At 40.3% G+C, this 21,564-nt stretch overlaps 1 protein-coding gene across 1 annotated transcript in view; it reads right to left on the bottom strand.

The window, feature by feature from the left end:
- Positions 1-21,564, bottom strand: part of ACP3 (acid phosphatase 3) — a 55,340-nt gene that overhangs the window by 21,776 nt on the left and 12,000 nt on the right. Inside the window, exons 3-8 of the mRNA XM_050777981.1 lie at positions 20,156-20,242; positions 19,226-19,378; positions 14,731-14,829; positions 9,649-9,741; positions 7,098-7,230; positions 2,151-2,233 (exon numbers count right to left, since the gene is read on the bottom strand). Of these exons, the coding sequence (XP_050633938.1) occupies positions 2,151-2,233; positions 7,098-7,230; positions 9,649-9,741; positions 14,731-14,829; positions 19,226-19,378; positions 20,156-20,242 (648 nt within the window). The remainder of the gene's footprint in view (positions 1-2,150; positions 2,234-7,097; positions 7,231-9,648; positions 9,742-14,730; positions 14,830-19,225; positions 19,379-20,155; positions 20,243-21,564) is intronic.

The raw sequence follows: 21,564 nt of genomic DNA, 5'->3' as shown, positions 1-21,564 counted from the left end.
AGCAACTTGCTTAATGTCATATAACCCAAAAATGGAAGAAAGTAAATTTGAATCAAGTCTCCTTAAGTTCTGTGCCTTTTTGAAATACTTTCAAAGTATTTCAAACACATTAATGCTAGATTATATTTTTCTATAGATTAGCATCATCTGTGATTTAAAGTTGTGGAAGAATATATGAGGTTTAAATGTTTAGGGAAGATAAAATACTAGAAAGTATAGGGTGCAATTTAAAAATAATTGTAAAGCTAAATGTTTACCCCAGAGTGTCTGGAAGGTATAGGGGAGTGGTTTTCAACCCCCTTTCTGCCACTGATTAGCTATGTAATCTTAGGCAATCCTCAACTTCCGTATCTACAAAATTGGGATAACATTTGGCTGCCTAAACTGTTTGGCAGTATGCACATATTCAAAAGGGGTTAGAAGTAATCTAATAGAGAGAGAGAGAAAAAATGGGGCTACAGATATGACATGCTGGAAGTCACACCATAAGTTAAAACTAGAAATCAGATTAGACACTACAAAAATTGGCAGAAATGACTAATTTCAGGCCTGTCTGTCTCCAGGAAGCACTCTGCTCCTGCCCAGGGCTATTTCCCTAGTCTATACCATTTAGGGCTCCTGATAATAAGCAAACTTCAGTCACCTCTTTCACCTTCTTGCATGAATAAAAACATGACTTTCTTTCTCCAGCCGCAGCTGAGAAATCTTTCGTCATGGAGACGTGAGTGAAAGGAGTCAGCACGCTATGTCCTGTTTACCTGCTCATCCCAGACGCCATGGGCAGCTATTTGAATGTATAATACAATTGCAGAATTTTCCCCCAACACGGTGTCTCTCCCTGGCTTCTCAGACTGTTCTCTCCCTGGCTTCTCCAAGATGAAAGCCTGTTCTAAGATCTCTTGCTCTGTTTTCCTTCTACTCCCAAATGTCGCTCTAACTTTGAGTTGCAGTCCTTCTTCTCTTTCCTCCTTCTATTCTCTTTGCCATCTGAAGTTTTCCGCTTAGATGCCCCTGTGGCATTTCAAACCTATTGTCTAATCGGTACATTTACCTAGCCCAAGACCACCTCCTTCCTGCCACTGAGAACTGAAAACTAGACTTCATCTGGGGCTTCACCTTCCACATCATTGTCTTCCACCTACTTCCAATTCATCACTGAGAATGCACACTCAGCTTTCGTTATAACCTGGCTCACCTCTTTTCCTCTCCTGTCACTGCCCTAATTTTAGGCCACATCCCCATTTTTCTAGACTATCACAAAAGCTTTCTACACCATATCCTGTTCCCAACATCCAGTCATTCTACAAAATAATTAATTTCCAAAATGCTGCTCCTATCCTGTCACTCCTGCCCTGCCTTCCCTGAGCCAACACTGACAGGGGGTTCTCCCTTGCTTCCTTGCTTCTTTCTACAATTAAACAAAGAAGCAGCAGGACAACATGGCCCTTCAGCTGCCATCCAGCATAAACTTCTGACACTTTATAGCAGGGCTGTCTAAAAAACTTTCCTTGATGATGGAAATGTTGTATATCTTTGCTGTCCAATTCAGTAGCCACTGGCTATATATGGTTATTGAACACCTGAAATGTGGCAAATACACTGAGGGATTTAATTTTTCATTCTACTTAATCATAATTAATTTAAATGTAAGTAGCTACTTGTGGCTACTAGATTCCATATTGAGCAGCACAGTTAATGTCCACTAATTTGGTACCACCTTTTCCACGCACTACTTCTGGCCTTCCACCTAAGTCCTAATGATTCACTTTATTTGTCCTACACACTAGTGAGGAGCACTTACTAAGCCCTTTCATCTTGATGTGTTGGATGTGCTGCCTTGTCCAGGAATCCTTTCTGCTTCTCTTCTCCCCTCTTGGAACAGAAGGGATGCCTAGCTTTTCTGAGGCGCTAAAGCACTTGCCTGCATGGCATTTCCATACTGTTTTGTATAGTGTTTATGTTTGTCTTTTTGTTAGTTTAGATTATAAATCCCTTAAAGGCCAGAATGATGCATTTAATTCTAAAAGCTTTGTGCAATGCCTACTACGTACAAGGTGATGGGGAAATGAAGATAAAGAAGATGAGGTCCTGTGCTTCAAGAGATCATACACTTGAACAAATAGATGCTAAATGAAGACAAAAATACTTACTGTAGAATACATGATAAGTTTTTTGTAGCTTGGCATCTGAGTTGCTCTCTTCATGTGATTGAGGATTTCATTGACCAGGACACCTTAAAGGAGATGAATCAATAACAAAACTGAACCAAACATAAGCTTCTATTTTAGTTCATTCGCTTTTTGTCAATTCATAGCTGAAGACCCTCCCTGCCATGACTTAAGAAGTGGCGCAAAGATCTAATTTTGTTGAGCATCTGTGTTAGGTAGTGTGGTTTACATACCTTTTTTAAAAACCGAATCCTATGTCTCAACCCTTTTATAGATAAGGAATCCTAAGTCCAGAGATATTAAGTGACTCACACAGCCAGGTGAGGAAAGCTGGACTGGCACACTAGGACTGTACCATACCAGGTTTTGTTAAAGCTCAGATTAGGAGGCTGATAAACTTGGAAGGAACTTCAGACAGCTTTTTCAGATCATAAAAGAGAATTCTTAGTCCATGTTCTTCTCCAGAGCAGACCTGAAATGACAGCACAGTGGGTACTCCTCTGTTTTCACCCGTCTTGCTTCTACTCTCTGGCAGTCAGACCTGTGGGAGGCCATGGGAGAAAGCAGCTCTCTGGATGTTTGTACAGATCATTTACTATTCTCTGTGGATCATTTTTCCACGTTACCCTAGGTGTCACTATGTGGGGGACAGCCAGCATCTTTAGCTTTCATTTGAGGTTCTGTCTGTCTTCAGTAGAGGAAACTTTTGCTCTTCACACTTTACATCTGAACACCTAACTGCTGTTGCTCCTCAGGTGGTGAAAGACAGATACAGAGCTTACAGTATTTATCCTATTTGTAGGCACTGAGGGCTGTGGGGTACCTTGTGGTGCCAAAACAAATCCTGTTTTAAGGACATGTTGCTTCAGAGATATCTATAACTATCTGGTGTCTCTGTTGGTCTCTTTACCCTGCATGTGCTCTCCTGGCTGAGAATGACCAGTAGGGGGTGTGTGTGTGTGTGTGTGTGTGTGTGTGTGTGTGTGTGTGTGTATGTGTGTGTTGTAATGAGCGGGTTATTAACAGATTGACTATAATCTCAGGTTCTGTAGTCCACTCAGCAAACACATACTGAGCAGCTATGATGGGCCAGATACTGTGCTAGGAGAATCAGACCTGGTCCCTGCCCTCCAAAAACTCATAAAACAGTAAGAAGAGACAGGTCTGTATACACCAGTGAGTATAAAAAGGGGTTAATTAATGAGGTAGGTGATCTGCTGTTTCTGTAGATGCTGGAAATTCCTTGAGGATGAACAGGATAATCTGAATGTACATGTCTAATAGGTCTAAATCCCTCCCTCTCAGAGAGGGTTGCCCTGTGGAATGCATTAGGGACTTTAGCTTGATTAACATGTCATATTGGTGCTAAACTCTGTGGCCAAGCTTTTGGGAGCCATGACAGCCACCTGCAGTCAGCAACTTGCCCTTTGTCAACAAGTGCCTTTTGGTCAGGCTGCAGTTTTGGTAATGAATATATCAGTTCTTGGTTCTGGGATGATTACAGCCTTATCCCAGGAGTGACTGGGGTGACTATCATGATTCTCTTCAGGCTCTGGAATATCAATATTCTGTTTTATAGGGAAAACTGAGGCTCAGAGAGGCTCCGCAACTTAATCAGATTATACAACTTGTAAGCAGGGAAGGAGAGCTTTAAATCTAGCATGTCCTGTGTCAAAACCTTTATTTGTAATCATTAGACCATGCTGTGGTGGAAAGCTAGCTTCAAAGTTATCTGTTGTATCCTTTTTAAATCTTTATAAACTAGACGAAATATCATTGATTTGAAGACATAAACTTTACTTCCTTCATTTCTAGTCTATAGCAGAGGTTGGCAAACTTTTCTGTAAAAGTCCAGAGAGTAAATGTCTTAGGCTTTGTGGGTTATAAAATCCGTTGCAACTACTCAGCTCTGCGGTGGTAGCATGAAAGCAGCAATAGACAACGCATCAATGAATGAGTGTGGCTGTATTTCAGTAAAACTTGATTTACAAAACCAGGTAGTGGGCTGGATTTGGCATACAGGCAGTAGTTTGCCAACCTCTGGCCTAGAGCAAGAAGAGCTCTCTTCACTGATATGACCAGCCATATGGTCCTAAATTTGCCCCAGGGATTTTTTTTTTTTGGGGGTGTGTGTGTGTGTGTGTGTGTGTGTGTGTGTGTGTGTGTTACTGAGCAGTGTCACCCTTGAAGTTAAATGATGAAATAAACTTAGACTGGGCACAGTAGTTCATGCCTATTATTCCAGAACTTTGGGAGGCCAAGGTAGAGGATCGCTTGAGCCCAGGAGTTCAAGACTAGACTGGGCAACATAGAGAGACCCTGTCTTGGCAAAAAATAAAAAAAAATTTTTTAGCTGGACATAGTGGTGCATGACTGTAGCCCCAGCTACTTGGGAGTCTGAGGTGGGAGGATCGCTTGAGACTGGGAGGTCAAAGCTACGGTGAGCCCTGATCATGCTGCTGAACTCCAGCCTGGAGGACAGAGTGAGACCCTGTCTCAAAAACAAACATACAAACAAACAAAAAATACAAAGAAACAAAAACAAAACAAACTAACCAAAGAACTAGCAAAGGCCAGAAGATGGCCCTGATGTTTCCACATTACTCTTTGTCACCTAGACAATGTGTGTTTTCTGTATAGGACTGTGTTCAGCTGTTTCATCATTGAATGAACACGTAGTTGACAAATCTCTCTTGCCCAGCCAGATCTGAATAATAGTCTGAGCTTTGGTTTTGGCAGAACCACACAGGAGAAAATTTCCTGCTTAACAACGGTGCTGGACTTTTTCCAGAAAGCAGGACTGCTGGTTTCATACAAGTGCCAGCCTTTAGAATCCAAGATCAGGGAACATCTCAGAGAAGGACTCTTAGAGACACAATCTAGTTTAATCTCCTCATAGGTAGTGAAACAGAGATCCAGAGAGGGGAAGTGGCTACTCCCAAATGTAATCTTCTAGTAGCCAAGGGGAATAAAAGAGGAAACATGAGGAAAGTGGAGCAACTCCATTTCTTATTCATATATACACATCTCTACATCTACTGTTAGACTACTGTCAACTCCCGTCTAGTATAAAGCATGCTGGGATTTTATTCAAATGCAGATCCTGATTCAACTCATTTGGGAGTGGGGCCTGTATTTCTAGCCAGGTGGTAGTTGATGCTGATGCTGAAAAGTAGACTGCACTTTGAGTCGTGAGGGGCTAGATGCCTGAATCCACCATAACTAGGTTGGGGGAAATAAATCAAGAGTCCCACTTCTACCATCTGATGGGGCTTGTGACTGAGTCACACTGCTGGCACCTGGTGGGCCAAAAATTAGGCTGAGTGCTTATGTGGCTTCCATGGCACCCTCTGCATCTTTTGTTGTTAAGCACTTAAGATTGAGCTTCTGCCCATATACACAATATGTATCCTGCCTGGTAATTTTTTCCAGTACTCCAGGTTCCATCTAAGACTCCTCTCTGGAGGCTCTCCCTTCCTCAAGGCTGGATCTCGTTGCTCATGTGTTTAATGTGAAGTAAGGACTTGCACATTTCTACCAAGTCTGTCTCTGTGCCATGCAATCAGGATTTCTGTAATAGCAGGTCTACAACATCCTCATGTCATTAATGGCCACTGTCGAAAATTTTTTGCCCTAACCTACTTTATTCATCTCACATGTATTTGCTCCTGACCATCCTGGTTTCATACCTCATTCCCCTAATTACAGCTTGCCTCACTCTTTATACCTGTTGGGCAGCCCTGCTTTTCTAGCTATAATTGACTCCTTTTCTGGTCAATGATTTGAATTTTTTCCCTAGTTAAGTAGCCTCAGTGAACAACCTCCGAGTCTGGTCCAGCCCTAATATGCTTTGCCTCTAGGCATTCTCTTGGGATTTTGATGGACTTGTCCTGATGCTATGGTGAATAGTGTCTGTCAATGGCTGGAGTCATGATGCGATTTTATTAATCTCAAAATGCCTCGAATATGTGTGCCAATCTGACTTGGACCATCTCCTGTGGCTTGGACTTTCCTCATTATGTCAACCTGACATGATGGACTTTCTCTTTTTCTTTATCCCTAGTTTTAATACCTATGATAACCACATATGAGTCTGACACCCCATTTGGTATCTTGGCCTGCCCATCCAGTTTCTCTCATAGGCCCCAACATCTGTCCTTGTCTTTGCTGGTCCTGACTTTTTTCTTCCATCCACTTATCCTGATTACAAGAATCCAGCATCCTCTTGCCTGGGTCTGCCTTCATATGGCAGGGTGTCCTGTGCTACAAAGAGCCAGTTCTAACCAAGAAGAGGCATCACTGATAAATAATTCTCAATAGCTTTCAATGTCAATGAAAAATTTCAAGCTGTGTTATAAACTTGTCAGTTGCAACGTATTTTAATAGTGCATAATTAGTCTGAAAAATATAACAATTTGCCTGAAAAATATATTTTATCAGCTTTCAGAATGACTACCACTCAGGGTTTCAGGAAAACAGGCCACTTTTGTCATACCTCCCACTTGAAAAATTCATCATATAGGCCACAAGACACAACTGATTTTCATGGGACTCAGACAAAGATCCTTGATTCTTGATCTGGAAGGGATGGAAAGGATCATTTAGCTTTGGCTTTCATTTTCCAGATAGAAAACTAAGGGCCTGAGTGAGTAATAGTTATGATTACACTAACATATGACATTGATTGACAGGGTATTATGTACCAGGTACTGTTTGTTCTAAGCCCTTTAAATACATACATTCATCTTAATACTCACTGTCTATGAAGTAGGAATCATTAATATCCCCATTTTGCAGAATGGAAGCTGGTGTAAGAGTGATTAAGTGAATTGTCTGAGATCACACAATTGATTAGTGGAGGGACTAGGACTCAGACCCAGATCATTCAACCACAAATCCAATATGCTCCTCTCATTTTTTAATACTTACCCCCTTGGAGCCTAGATTTCTCTTTCTGCTTGTGAATTCCATAGAGGGACAGAAGGGACAATTCTGACAATTCTCTCAGTTTGGTCATGGAGTCCTCAGTGGCCCAGGAAGGTAAAGTGAAATTGTGAACACTCTGTAGCAAAGAAAAAGGAAGAAAATTGTATGTGTATTTGTATGACTGTCCTCTTTGTTGACTTATTTTATCCTTTTTCACGCCACAAGAACTAGTAGGGCCAGACTTGCTTGTCCTGCCATTTCTTTCTAAGAGAACTTCATATTGTGATAAGTAGTGGTATTGACTTTCAGAAGAGAAGCTTATATAAATGAATTTGTCCATTCCTACCCAGCCCATAGCTTTTGGTTTAACTCTGGATCAGTGGGTGGCTCATATTTTGTAGAGTAAGGGTGCAGTAGGGAAATAATACCTCATTCCTTTATGAAAGGGTTAGAAATCTTTCTATGAACCTGATAGAGTTAAATGATATTTCCTTAAAAGCTGAATGGGGGGAGGCTGAGGCAGGAGAATGGCGTAAACCCGGGAGGCGGAGCTTGCAGTGAGCTGAGATCCGGCCACTGCACTCCAGCCTGGGCGACAGAGCGAGACTCCGTCTCAAAAAAAAAAAAAAAAAAAAGCTGAATGGGCTACCTGAGGGTCCAGTTAGGAAAGGCAATATATTTCTGGAGCCTTCAGTAATATATTCTCCCCTACCCCTGTTAAGGTCTAGTTTGCTGACTTTTTTTTTTTTTTTCAGAGACAGGGTCTTGCTCTGTCACCAAAACTGGAATGCAGTGGCCATCACAGCTCACTGTAACCTCAAACTCCAGGGCTCAAGCAATCCTCCCACCTCAGCCTCCTGAGCAGTTGGGACTATAGGTGCATGCCATCACATGTGGTGCTTTTTTTTTTTTTTTTTTTTTTTTTGAGACAGAGTCTTGCTCTGTCACCTAGCCTGGAGTGCAGTGGCACGATTTCAGCTCGCCGCAACCTCCACCTCCTGTGTTCAAGCGATTCTCTTGCCTCAGCCTCCTGAGTAGCTGAGGATTACAGGCATGCGCCACCATACCTGGCTAATTTTTGTATTTTTAGTAGAGATGAGGTTTCTCCATGTTGGCCAGGCTGGTCTCAAATTCCTGAGCTCAGGCAATCCACCCACCTCAGCCTCCCAAAGTGCTGGGATTACAGGCATGAGCCATTGCACCTGGCCACACGTGGCTAATTTTTAAAAGTGTTTTGTAGAGGTAGTGCCTTGTTATGCTGCCCAGGCTCATCTTGAACTTCTGGCCTCAAAAGATCCTCCCATCTCAGCCTCCCAGAAGTGCTGGGATTACAGGCAGGAGCCACCACAACTGGCTGTAGGTCACTGACTCTTGAGGAAAGCCTGCACCTTGCACACAGTAGATACTTGGTAAATATGCATTAAAATGAATGAATAAGTACAAGCAGGGCAGGTAGACACCTTGTGCCAATATTTATTACCCGTTAGGAAGAGTTGATTAGGAGTCCCCCAGTTTCAAATGCAGGATTAAGAGAGAGAGAAAGTGAGTTCGTGAAAGAGGAGACCAAAGTGGAGTGACCTACAGAGGAAATAAGTGAGAGAGATTTGGAAAAGATATCACGTAACATGACCACATTTTGGAATAGCTCAGATCAAACTGTCATAAGGAAGAAAAAAAAATCAAGACTGGAACGAAAATGGGGGCTCCTGCTTTCACTGAAGAGTCTTTTACAGGGCTAACGAATTTTCACTGAAATAGATGCTGATGATAAAGTGAAAATACTGGGAAAGTAGCATGTGATTGGGTCAATTAACTCTAGGGTTGATGGAGGCAAACTGTGTCATCTGTTATTAAGATGGGACTACGGAAGTAATTGCTGCCCCCTAGACTGTCATGATGACCTCAAAGTTAGAAATTAATATGAATTAGATGGGTGGTCAGAATCTTGCCCCATATTTAGTGAACTAGTTGGGAAAACAGGAATAGAGAGTACCAGAAGGTGGAGCATGGTGAGTGAGAAACACCATGTAACCTTGAAAAACAATCATAATTTATCTGGCCACAAAGGATATTTCAAATGCATCGCAAAGCAAGAAAGAGGTTCTTTCCTGGTAAGCAAAGATAAAGAGCCTGGCTTGTGTTTTGCTTGTTTATTTCTACATTTGGAAATCAGGTAATTTTCCCCTCTTTCTTTATAACAACATTGTTTTTTCATTAAGACCCAGGACAGGAACTCAGCATTTCTGAGTGGCTGCAAAATGAATAAGCTCCTACTGAATCCAAACAGGGAAAAAACTAAAGTGGAAACTCATAGAAGAAAAGCTGTTTTGCGTGTAATTTTCCAAAGGGCGAAAACATAAATAATAATAGAGAGAAAAGAGAAGTTAGCATTTTCAAGTTAATCTAAGGAAGTTGTGAATTATGTTTCAACGTCGAAAGAAGTATGAGTAATACATTCATAAAGAAGTAAAAGAAAATATATTCATCTATTTCAAAATAAGCATGAATCATAAAATCAGATTGCAAGTTAACCTGTCATTTTTTTTTCTTTTACCTCACAATATAAAGGGTCGTAGATTTTACTCCAAATTCCAAAAAGGTCCTTGTCATGGAATCCTGAAAGTTTTCCCAAGGTAGCTATAAAATCCTGAAACACAAACAGAGAAAGAAAAATTCCTATACAGGTTTCTCAGCTTCAGCACTGTTGATATTTTGGGCTGGACAATTCTTTGTTGTGGAGAGCTGTCCTGTGCATTACAGGATGTTTCGGAGGATCCTGGCCTCTGCCCACTAGGTGCCAGTAGCATTCCTGATCTCCCACTTGTGTAACCCAGAATGTCTCCAGACATTGCCAAATGTTCCTTGTGAGGCAAATGTGCCTCTGGTGAGAACCACCGTTCTTCACAGAAAAATGCACCAGTAATATTGGTTACGATAATGCCATTCCAAAGAATTTTACAAACACGAATTGATGATTTCTTCTTACTACATTTAAAATGTAGATAGATGCTGGCTCTCTGTCACATGTTCCTGGTGTGTGCTGGAATTGGATTGAAGTGCACTGCCTCAGATTATTTTTAGAAGTGAGTAAAGTATAACTCATGTGTAAATATGTCCCAGGTGAGAGAAGAAAGCATATTTCAGGCCAAAGCATCCAGGAAAATGCAACAGAAATAGGACTTGGTCTTTGGCTGTACATATAAAACTTGGATGGAATGCAAATCTTTCACTAGGTTCTGAGTGTTTCTTGAATTGTCGCAATAATGAGACCCAATGTTCAGCTATCTGATTGCTGAAATTGGCAGCCATTTCTGGGAAGCCTTTTGGAAGATAGTCTGTCTGATGGATGAAATTTCTAGGGAACTACAATTTGCCAATATTAACCCCAGCAGATTTTCGTAAAATACATAGAAATTATTGTTAAAGAGCTCCTACTGCCATTTTCTCAAACATAAAAGCTCCAGGGCCAGATGACTATCATAGAGGAATTCTACCAAGCTTTTCAAGAGTAAATTATTCTAATGCTATTTTAACTGTTCTGGAGCATAGAAGATGAAAGAAAACTTTCAAAAACTTCTTATGAATTAAGTGTAACACGGATACTGACAAAGGTTGCCCCCAAAATAAAACTATTAGTTCAATGCGATATCAATGCAAAAGGTGTAAATAAAATAATAGGAAGTAATTCAATGTCACATAAAAGGAAATGGGTTTGATTTGAGAAATGTAAAGTCTGTTCAACACTGGTAAATCTATGAATGTAATCAATCATTGTAATTAATCCAAGGAGAAAAATAATTTGATTATATTTAAAAATGTTAAAACAATCATTCAGGAGATTAAACAACTAATATTGATTTTAAAAAATACACTCAAGAAAATATGAAAGGTGGATACTTCCTTAATTTGATAAAAATATGTCTATTTTAGTTTAAAAGCCTGTATGCTTATTAGGAAAACTCCTCTAAAATCAGAAATAAGACAAGCATACCCACTACCAACACTGCCCATAACATTATACTGTAAGTAGTGGCCAGTGCAAATAGGCAAAAGTAAGAAATCAGAGGTACACATTTTTGAAAACTGGAGATACTATAAACCTGAAACAAACCTAACAAAAAATGTAAAGACATATATGGAGAAAACCCTAAAATAGTCTTTAAGATAAAACAAGCAGAAACATGTACCGTATTCTTAGAAAGGAAGATTTGACAGTGAAAAGTTGCAAATTCTCCCTAAGTTAAATAAATTTAATATGATCCTAATGAAAATACTAAAAACTAAAAAATACTTTTGGAACTAGAGAAGCTGACTCTAAAGTCCACAAAGAAAATTAAAACATAGCCATGGAAACTCAGAAAAAGCAATGAGGGATGACTAGCCCTTTAGATATTAAAGCATATTATAAAGTCTTAATAATTAAAACCCAAGTTTTGGCTAATAAAAAATTAAACAGAATAAAAATTACATAAATAGGCCCCACACATATGGGAATTTTAATATATAATAGCTTAAATAAGTGGGGAAAAAATGAACTTTTCAATAAATAATGATGGGGCAATTAGATAATCTTCCAGGAAAAAACTTAAACAGGGTACATACTTCATACCTCCTCACCAGTATGAACTATAAATGAATTCAATATATAAATGAGAAATGAAGCTAGAGTGGAATTAGAAGAAAGCATTGCAGACTTCCTTTATAACCTAGGAGTGGGGAAAGCTTTTCCAAACATGACTCAAAATATAGAAGCCATGTAAAAATACATCGATACAGAACCTACATGACAAGAACACGGTAAGCAGTTAATAGACAAACTTTTTTAAAAAAATGCCATTCATTATGTGTGATATTGTGAAATATATATTTGATCTTTTTTTTTTTTTTTTGAGATGGAGTTTCACTCTTATTGCCCAGGCTGGAATGCAGTGGCACCATCTCGGCTCACTGAAACCTCCACCTCCTGGGTTCAAGTGATTCTCTTGCCTCAGCCTCCCGAGTAGCTTGGATTACAGGCACCTGCCACCATGCCTGGCTAATTTTTTGTATTTTTAGTAGAGACGGGGTTTCACTAAGTTGGCCAGGCTGGTCTCGAACTCCTGACCTCAGGTGATCCAACCACCTTGGCCTCCCAAATTGTTGGGATTACAGGCGTGAGCCACTGTGCCCGGCCTTATATTTGGTCTTCATCTCCATTTTCTGCCATAGAACTACTAAAATCCTTGGAGTCTCCAAAATATGTCTTTTTGCATGCTAATGATTGCTTGATGGCTGGCAGTCCCTGGCCAGCTGTAGGATGGGGGCTGGTCACCTGAAAGCCAAGGCCAGGATTAGAGCATTGGTACTTTTAGCCCTACTTCAGAACCTCTGGGGAGGGGAGGGAGTTAAAATTTAAGTTGATAGCCAACAGCCTATGGCTTAATCAATCATGCCTAGGCAATGAAATCTCCATAAAGAGCCCAAAAGGACAGGGTTCAGAGAGCCTTCAGACAGCTGAACACATAGAGGTTCCTGGAATGTGGTGATCCTGAAGAAGGCAGGCAAGCTCCTTGACCTTTTCCTTATATCTTTTGTAATATCCTTTGTAATAACTGGTAACTGTGTTTCCCTGAGTTCTGTGAGCTGCCCCTGCAAACTGATCGAACCCAAAGAGGAAGTCTTGGGAACCCCAACTTAAAGCCAGTCTCTCAGAAGTTTGGAGGTCTGGACTTTCATCTACGTCTGAGGTGGCAGGTTGGGGGCGGCCAGTTTTGGGGCCTGATCCCTCAACCTGTAGGATCTGATGCTATCTCCAGATAGATGGTGTCAGAACTGAATTGGAGGCCAACAGCTGGTGTCCACTACAGAACAGGCGGCCTATTCGTGGGGAGAGATATCCCGTATTTGGTCACAGAAGTCTTCTGTCTGTGTTGATTGATGTTGTCAAGCGAGAAAAACAGGAAAAAGCACGTTAAGTGTGTTTTTTTTTCACACACAAAATATTACAGACAGAAATGTTAAAATACATAGAAAAAAGCTTCTAAAAACTTATAGTAAAAGGAAAATCAATCATCCAAAAGAAAAATAGTCAAGGGATATTGATATAAAAGGAAATACAAACGGCATTTAACTGATGAGAACACACGGACACACAGAGGGGAACAACACACACTGGGGCCTCTCGGAGGGTGAAGGGTGGGAGGAGGGAAAGGGTCAGAAAAAATAACCAATGGGTACTGAGCTTTATACCTGGGTGATGAAATAATCTGTAGCAACAAACCCCCATGACACACATTTACCTATGTAACAAACCTGCTCTTGTACCCCTGAACTTAAAATAAAAGTTAAAAAAGAAATACAACCCCAGAAAACAAACCAAAACATGGCATTTAACTAGATGAAGATGCCCAAACTCACTCATCACACACAAAAAGTACTACCGCACGATGTTATACAGTAGGTATAATAGTGAGCTTCCTTGTCTTATTCCTAATTTTAGAGGGGATGGATGCTTCTAGTGATATTATTTTCCCCTTACCAGATTGGCAAATATCCCCAGAGTGGTTTACATACTGTTGGCAAAGTTGTGGAGAAATGAGCACTTGCATGCAGTGCCGATAGAAGTAGAAAGTAGTAAAACCTCTTTGGAGGGCAAACTAATAATATCTCAAATTAACCCAGAAGGTCTACTTCTAGGATATTATCCCACAGGTATTCTTGTGAAACTATTTAGATGCACAAGATATTTATACATGCTGTTTGTAAAAATGCAAGATTGAAAAATGACCCATATCAATAGGGCCTGGTTAAATAAATTATGGCATAAATAGAAATATTACACATTTGTTAAAAAAAGGAAAAGAAAAGGAGGAAACTCTTTACATACAGATATAGAAATATTTCCAATATATTTAGTTAAATGGAAAAAAAAAAACCCAAACCAAGGTGCCCAGCCCCGTGAATAGTATACCATTTTCGTGTAACAAGAGGAGAAACTATCAGAATATATTTTTATGTTTGTATATGCATAAGGAAATTGGAAGACCGTATGAAATATTACATAAAAGACTACATAAAATACATAAAAGACTGCATAAAATTAATACATAAAAGACTACTAGGAAATAATGCTAGTGGTTATCTGTGGGGTCATGAAGACTTCCACTGTATTCCTTTTTAGATTTTCTAATTTTTGGACAGCATGAATGTATTACTCATTCAAAAGATTATTTTAAAAAGTACACAGCATTATATCTACCTTTTGTATTGTGCCAAAAATGAGTATTTTGCAAAATAGAAACGTAGAAACAAAAAAGGACTAGCCTTTGTATATGAAGACAATAATCCCAGCCCCTCAGCCCGAATAAGGAAGGTAATTTTAGACTTGTATTTATTCTCATCCAGCCATTTACTCACACCTGGTTCCTCCTAAGGCCATGAGTAAAGGATTCAAAAGGACTGGCCTGTCTATCCGCTTGTGACCCCCGTACAGGGAAGGGAAGCAGGAGTGATGACCCCCCTCATTAAATATTCTAACCCATTGCTATAACCAGCCACTGACAGATGTATTTGTCCCATCTTTTTAAGAAGCCAAAGCTTCATCTTGTGTCTTGGCCCTCACACTCAAGTACACCACTAAACAAAACTAGCTTTTAACCTTATAAGGGTGCAGCCTCTTCTGGAATTCCTCTGATGTCAAAGTCTCACTCCCAAGTTCTTGAAAACGAGGGCAGTTCCTGAAAGGCAGGTATAGCAACTGAGGATAAGAGAAAAATCATAAAACCGTTAGGAGTCAGAAGGACTTTGCTAAATATGCTGCAGCAATATTTTAAGCCTCATTAGGTCCAAGCAACCTTAATAAAAGATTCAAATGTGTTTTGAGCCGAGTGGAAATTCCAAAATTGGGGAGAAAGAATCAAATGATCTACAGGTCTTGAAATAGTAGGATATGTATTCAGAAATGAAAATTCTTTTTTTTTCTTTCATAAACTTGCTGTGATATAACTGTGCTGTTGGTAAATATTTACACTTCTTGATCTTCCATGTGAACAACTGTTATCTTGCTTCCTCCCCAATCCGTTTCATTTCTTGCACTAGGTGCACATCTGTACACACACACACACACACACACACACACACACCCCAACACGTGTACGTATGGAGAAACGAATCTGATTCTGGAAAAAATCGTAAGTCAATTAATCACTCATTGACTTCAGTTTTTGCAAATTTGCAGACTGTTAAAATAAGAGAACATATTAAATACTTAGAAAAATATACTTCAAAAACCTGTTGTGAGGACAAAGTGATCTTCCTAAGATTAATTAAAATTTGACAGCATTTTGTAATTTTAACTATAACCCACAGGTTTGTGGCTCCCAAGTTTATTTTGTTGCCCTTACTTTCCATCTGTGACTAGTCCTGTATTTCTAGCCCTTGATAGAAATAACTAATTTGGATGTTTCTCTTTTTCCTCAAATTTAACATGTACAAGGCTAAACTTGTACATGTTACAAGGGCCTTCTTGCTGTCCCTGAAGGCACAGGCTTAGGATCTCTGCATAAAACTGTTCCCTGCCTTGAACACTCCCCAACTGACTTCTACTTCTCTTCTAGCCATCCTTCCACGGCCTCTATCATATTAAAATGAATTCCTCTAGGAACTGCACTGCCCTCTTTTCCTATTACTGTCCCTTGTCACTCCTCTCCAGCAATGCTGTGGGCCTTCTTGCTGTCCCGGAAGGCACTGGCTTAGGAGCTCTGCATAAAACTGTTTCCTGCCTTGAACACTCCCCAATTGACTTCTACCCCTCTTCCAGCCATCCTGCGCCAGTCTCTATCATATTGATCTATTTCATTTCTTTCCAGTAACTCATCGCCATTGGACATTATTTTATTTACTTCTTTATCATCTATTTTCTATAACACATAAACTTGATGAGAGCGAGGATCGTGTCTGTTTTGTTCACTGCTGCAATGTCAATGCCCAGCACAGGGCTTGGCATATTAGTAGCTACTCAGAAAACATTTATTTTAAAAGTTGCTTCCTGTCCATCATTTCTGATTCTGTGTGTCACCTTGTCTTACCTTGCTTCTCTTCCTCTAACATCTTTTACCATCTCATTTCAGGCCTTATTTCTTAATTCCCAAATTGCTTCATAGTTATTCTCTGGGGCTCCAGTGTCTTTTCCTTCCAAGCTATTGTCAGGCAAGTGCCCACAAGTACCACTCATCACATGTGCATAATACTGAAGAATGTATACAGGTTTCTTTTAGGTCCATTGCTTTAGTCTAAATTTGCATGCATGGCTTTCAGATTTTTCCACAGGAGAAATTAAATTGTTGAGAGAAAAAGCACAAGACTGTTCATTAAAAGGCCTTGATTTTAATTAATTACTTTCTGGATGTTAGTTTTTTTTCATCCACAAATTGAGTCAGGCTGAAAATAAACAGAATAATCACCGAGACATCTGTCCAGAATTTTGCAGTTTACAATGTATTTTCCATTTTTGAACTAACTTGACTTTCATAAATCCCTAAGAAGAAGTTAGGCGGGTGCTATTTTCTCATTTTACAGAAAGGAAACTGAGATTTACGGAGGTTACTCAAGGTCATATATCTGAAGTGGTTGTTGGCTCTCAGACGTAGGTTTTCCAACTTCAAATCCAGCCCTTCTTCTCAAGATTCCTCCTGGCTATTATATTTGGATTATCTAATCTGTGTCCAATATAATCAATTTTATTTTCATTCTCTTTCTAAATATGAACTCTGGGCACAGAAGAACTGGGATTCTACATATTTACTCACGGTCATGTTTTTGTGCTGCTGCCTTCCTCTTCTTCCTCCCTCTCCTCTGAGTTCTGGTTCAAGTTCTCTCTTTTTTGAAGACCTGAACGACTGCCCTGTGGTAACTGCACGTATGTCTCATTCTCTGACTTCACCCAGCATATGTGGTTTGTACTTGAAATTATTGCCCGCCATCTTATAATGTCTTCTACACATTTCACACATGCTTATTTGCTTTCATCAGACAAATTATACATTAGAAAAACTGGGCCTCCTATTTCTCTACAGCATTCGGCATAGCTAATTGCTGGGAATAAGCTAGTGTTGACTGGTTTCATTAGACTTCTTAGTTGATATGAGATAATTTTTTTGACCTTAGTGAATCAGATAGATGGAAGCCATAGGTAGATAATGTTCCTTGCTTCCCTCTTTCTCTCCCTCACTTTTCCTGTTTCTTTCCTCTTCTTCTACTGGCACCTGCATTCTCTTTCTGTGTAATTTAATTACTATCATTCGGGATTAACGGTTAAATAGCTGCTGTGTTCTACATTTTGCTAAATTTTGGTGCTGCTATCCAGTCTTTTTATTTTTATTTTTATTTTTGAGATGGAGTTTCGTTCTTGTTGCCTAAGCTGGAGTGCAATGGTGCAATCTCGGCTCACTGCAACCTCTGCCTCCCAGGTTCAAGTGATTCTCCTGCCTCAGCCTCCCAAGTAGCTGGGATTACAGGCGTGCACCACCATGCCCAGCTAATATTTGTACTTTTAGTAGAAACAGGGTTTCACCATGTTAGCCAGGCTGGTCTCGAACTGCTGATCTGCCCACCTCGGCCTCCCAAAGTGCTGGGATTACAGGCATGAGCCACCGCACCCGACCTCTAGTCTTTATCTCTGCAGAAAAGGCTGCTAAAAGTGATTATTTTTCTTTTCAGAATAAAATATTCACAAATGCTTAAGAATACTGGTAATCATAATACTTCCCTCCTGATTCTGTGAAGGGAAAGAGATATAAATAAATCATCTTGTCTTTTCAAGAAACAGCAGAAAAATGGTTGGAGTAGATTTACCTCCAGTGACTTTCTACACAGCATTTGGGAAAAATCCTTAAGTCCCTAGATGCAGCAATTAAGTCAAATTTCTAGGGGTGCTGGCAGGGCAAAGAGGATAGTAACCTACCCCAGAGGTCACTGGGCAAAAGTCTGGGTCCAGCAGTCAGGCTAAGCTTCAGCCATAAAGAGTTGAGATGGTCATGCCTATGATGGGACTGCAGGGAAATTAGGAAGGGATTCTTTGTCCAAAACTATTTCTTGCATATAGCCTTAAGTTCCACACCTGGAAGATTAGTTAAATTTATCTGTTACTACTTTAAAAATACCAATTCCTCTGAAAAGGTTAAAGAGTGCTTGGTCGGTCCCACCCTGTGTAAATACGTTTGAGAGTTTCTCTCAAAACAGCCCCATTCAGGCAGCTTGGTTTATAGTGCTGGTTCTCAAACTTGGCTCCCCACTGGAATCATCGAGGGAGATTATTTTTTAAAAACTGATGCCTGGGTCCACCCTCAGACATTCCGATTTCTTATGGAGAGTGCCCTGGGCATCAGGACTTTTTAAAAAAAACCCACGTGATTCTAATATGCAGCTAAGTCTAAGAATCACGATTTTATAGGGAAGAAAATTGCTCTGGAATGAAATAGGCCTAGTTTTAATCCCAGAGTGATGCTTGCCAGCAGTGTGGCTTTGGACCAATTTGTTTGTTATTTAACCTCTCCAAACACTTATTTCCCTTACTATAAAAGGAGAACAAGAATATTATCCATTCAGAGTTGTTATGAAAGGTAACATGATGACACATATAAAATGTCGGGCAATAATTATGTACTCAAATCTTTCTTTTTTCTCTACCTAGGAACGTGGGTTTTCATGAGTGGAGGAGTGTTTGGCAGCATAGAGATCTCTGGATAATCTGGAGAGAGGAGAAACCTGTGTGGGGTACCAAAAGCCTGGAAATTAAAGGCAGAACACTGGAAGACTATCTCTCTCTCTCTCTCTCTCTCTCTCTCTCTCTCTCTCTCTCTCTCTGTGTGTGTGTGTGTGTGTGTGTGTGTGTGACGATGAGGCGGCAAATTGCCAAGAGTTGCAAGAGTGGCAAAACAATGTGGATCATACAGATCCAAAGATAAATTTGGTTCCTACTCTCTCTTAGCTAAGGTTTTCCATGTCCTAAATTGTCCTTTGTATCTTTATTTAAGAAAGAATTAAAACTGCACAGTTCAAGGAGTATCCAGACTCCCAAATCCACAACTACTGAGTAGCCTGCCTTCCTCATTCTAGGTCCATCTGAAATCTCCTGGTTTTCCCAGTATACTGACCTGATCTTCAGAAAGAGGAACTGTGTGCACTGGGATGGGCTGCCAGAGTAGGTTAGGATTCCAGATGCTGACACCCTCTGGGGGAAACAGGGCTGCCAGGTTTGTCATAGCACTCATCAAAGTACGGTCAACGTCTGTGCTTCGAATGTAAACCTAGAGTAGGAAAATCAAAGCAGAAGCGAACGTAAAGGGAACATGAGGTTTTCTTCTGCAGAGCTGCCAAGGTATTAGAGAAGGGACGGGACACCCACAGTGAAATGTTACAGGCATTGTGCTAACATCAGAATCTTTTTTTTTTTTTTTTTTTTTTTTGAGACGGAGTCTCACTCTGTCGCCTGGGCTGGAGTGCGGTGGCCAGATCTCAGCTCACTGCAAGCTCCGCCTCCCGGGTTCACGCCATTCTCCTGCCTCAGCCTCCCGAGTAGCTGGGACTACAGGCGCCCGCCACCTCGCCCGGCTAGTTTTTTGTATTTTTTAGTAGAGACGGAGTTTCACCGTGTTAGCCAGGATGGTCTCGATCTCCTGACCTCGTGATCCACCCGTCTCGGCCTCCCAAAGTGCTGGGATTACAGGCTTGAGCCACTGCGCCCGGCCTAACATCAGAATCTTAATACTTGTTAAGGAATGAGCAATATTATGATCATGGTACAAAGCAACCTTGTTGGTCAATAGTTGAATTGACAAATGAGTTCAATTAAGCAGTGGCTACTTGTCAAGCCAAAGTATTTATTCAGGTATTCATAAAATCTTGAAATTACTCACATTCCAAAATTTCTAGGAACAAAATGTTGCATAAAGAGGAATATGTTTGTAAACAAGATCTCTGACTTGTATAAGTCCCTTGGGAAACAGGCAAAGCACTTTTATATATGCAGAATTATTTTAATTCTTTCAAATATCAAACTTCCCACTCTTGGCTCCCCAACTTGCCTGTTCATGTTTATAGGACTCATTCAAGAATGTTCTATATCTCTTTCTTATATACTCTCCAAGTTCATAATGCTGCTCCATGCCCAGCTATGGGAAAAAAATAAAAGCAAAAATTAATGGAAGTAATCATGAACATTTGTTGATTTTTATTTTCATTTTATGTGTAGAACGAACAATGGTGTGGTTTAATAGTTCCACAATAATAACACATATTTAAATGAAAACAAAAGAGCTGTAATCTTTACAGTTCCCTGACTCCCTGAGAAAACTCACTTATCTTCATTAGCACTTAACATAGAGAACTTGCACACAGTAAGTGCTTAGTTGATAGTTGGGTGATTGATCTGATTTAAGTAAGTTCATCTCTGGTGTAGTGGGATCCTTGTTGGTAGAACATTCAAAGAGACCCACTTGGTGGGGATTTCGTGGAAGAAGTTCAACCATCTGATATTAGACTTGATGAATCTGAAAGTCTCTTTCAGCCTCTGTGTGCAATGGTTTACTATCTGCCCAGTTTATTAATTCCTGGTTCATAACAAAATTAGAACATGTTACTGTAAGTGTGGTCTGTATTGGCTTCACTTGAGAGCATTATAGAAATCAAATTCTTGGGCCCCACCCTTGACCTACTGAACCAGAACCTTTGGGGGTGGAGCTCAAGAATCTTTTGTAACAAGCTTCTGATGGACAGTAATCACTGAGATGCACTGCATTAGTCAGTGGTCCACAACCATTACTGTGCATCAGAAACAAAATTATCCAGCAGTGCATGTTGAAACACAGATTCCTCAGCATCTCCATCAGATATTTCAGCTCATTAGGTCCTGAGGGGGGCCCTGACATCTGCATTTTAACAAGTATCCCAAGTGATTCAGATGCAGATAATAGAGCACCATGCTTTGGAAATGGAGCATTCAAGTTTGTCTTTAATCCAGAGCCTTACTAGAGCTTTGGGAGCCAGAGAGGACTCTGTCTCTGTGGACTTCCACTGTGGCTGCTGCTTGGTCCCACTTGTCATTTGCTTGTCACTCTTGTCATTTGCTTGACCACCACTATAATCCCCTCCCATCTAGGATGGGGATGAGGTGGGAAATGAACAATATACCATGACCTGAGTAGTGGAGAAGCAGGGACTTTTGGTTTAATTGTGTTCTTACAGCTGACTTTTTAAATACTCATCTGTATAAAGCAGTGATTTTCACACCTTAGCACACACAGAATCACCTGGAGGACTCAATAAAACACAGATTTCTGGGCTTTAATTCCAAAGTTTATGGTTCACTGGGTGTGGGGTGGAGCCAAAGAATTTACATTACTGAGAAGTTCCCACGTGATGGTGATGCTGCTGGTCCAGGGACCACACTTCAAAAACCACTAATCTAGACAGCCATCATCTTATGATTATGCAG

Source organism: Macaca thibetana, chromosome 2 (genome assembly GCF_024542745.1).
Source record: "Macaca thibetana thibetana isolate TM-01 chromosome 2, ASM2454274v1, whole genome shotgun sequence".
Classification (NCBI taxonomy): Eukaryota; Metazoa; Chordata; class Mammalia; order Primates; family Cercopithecidae; genus Macaca; species Macaca thibetana.
Note: the sequence above shows the minus strand (reverse complement) of the source record. Positions and strands in the feature narration are given on the sequence as shown.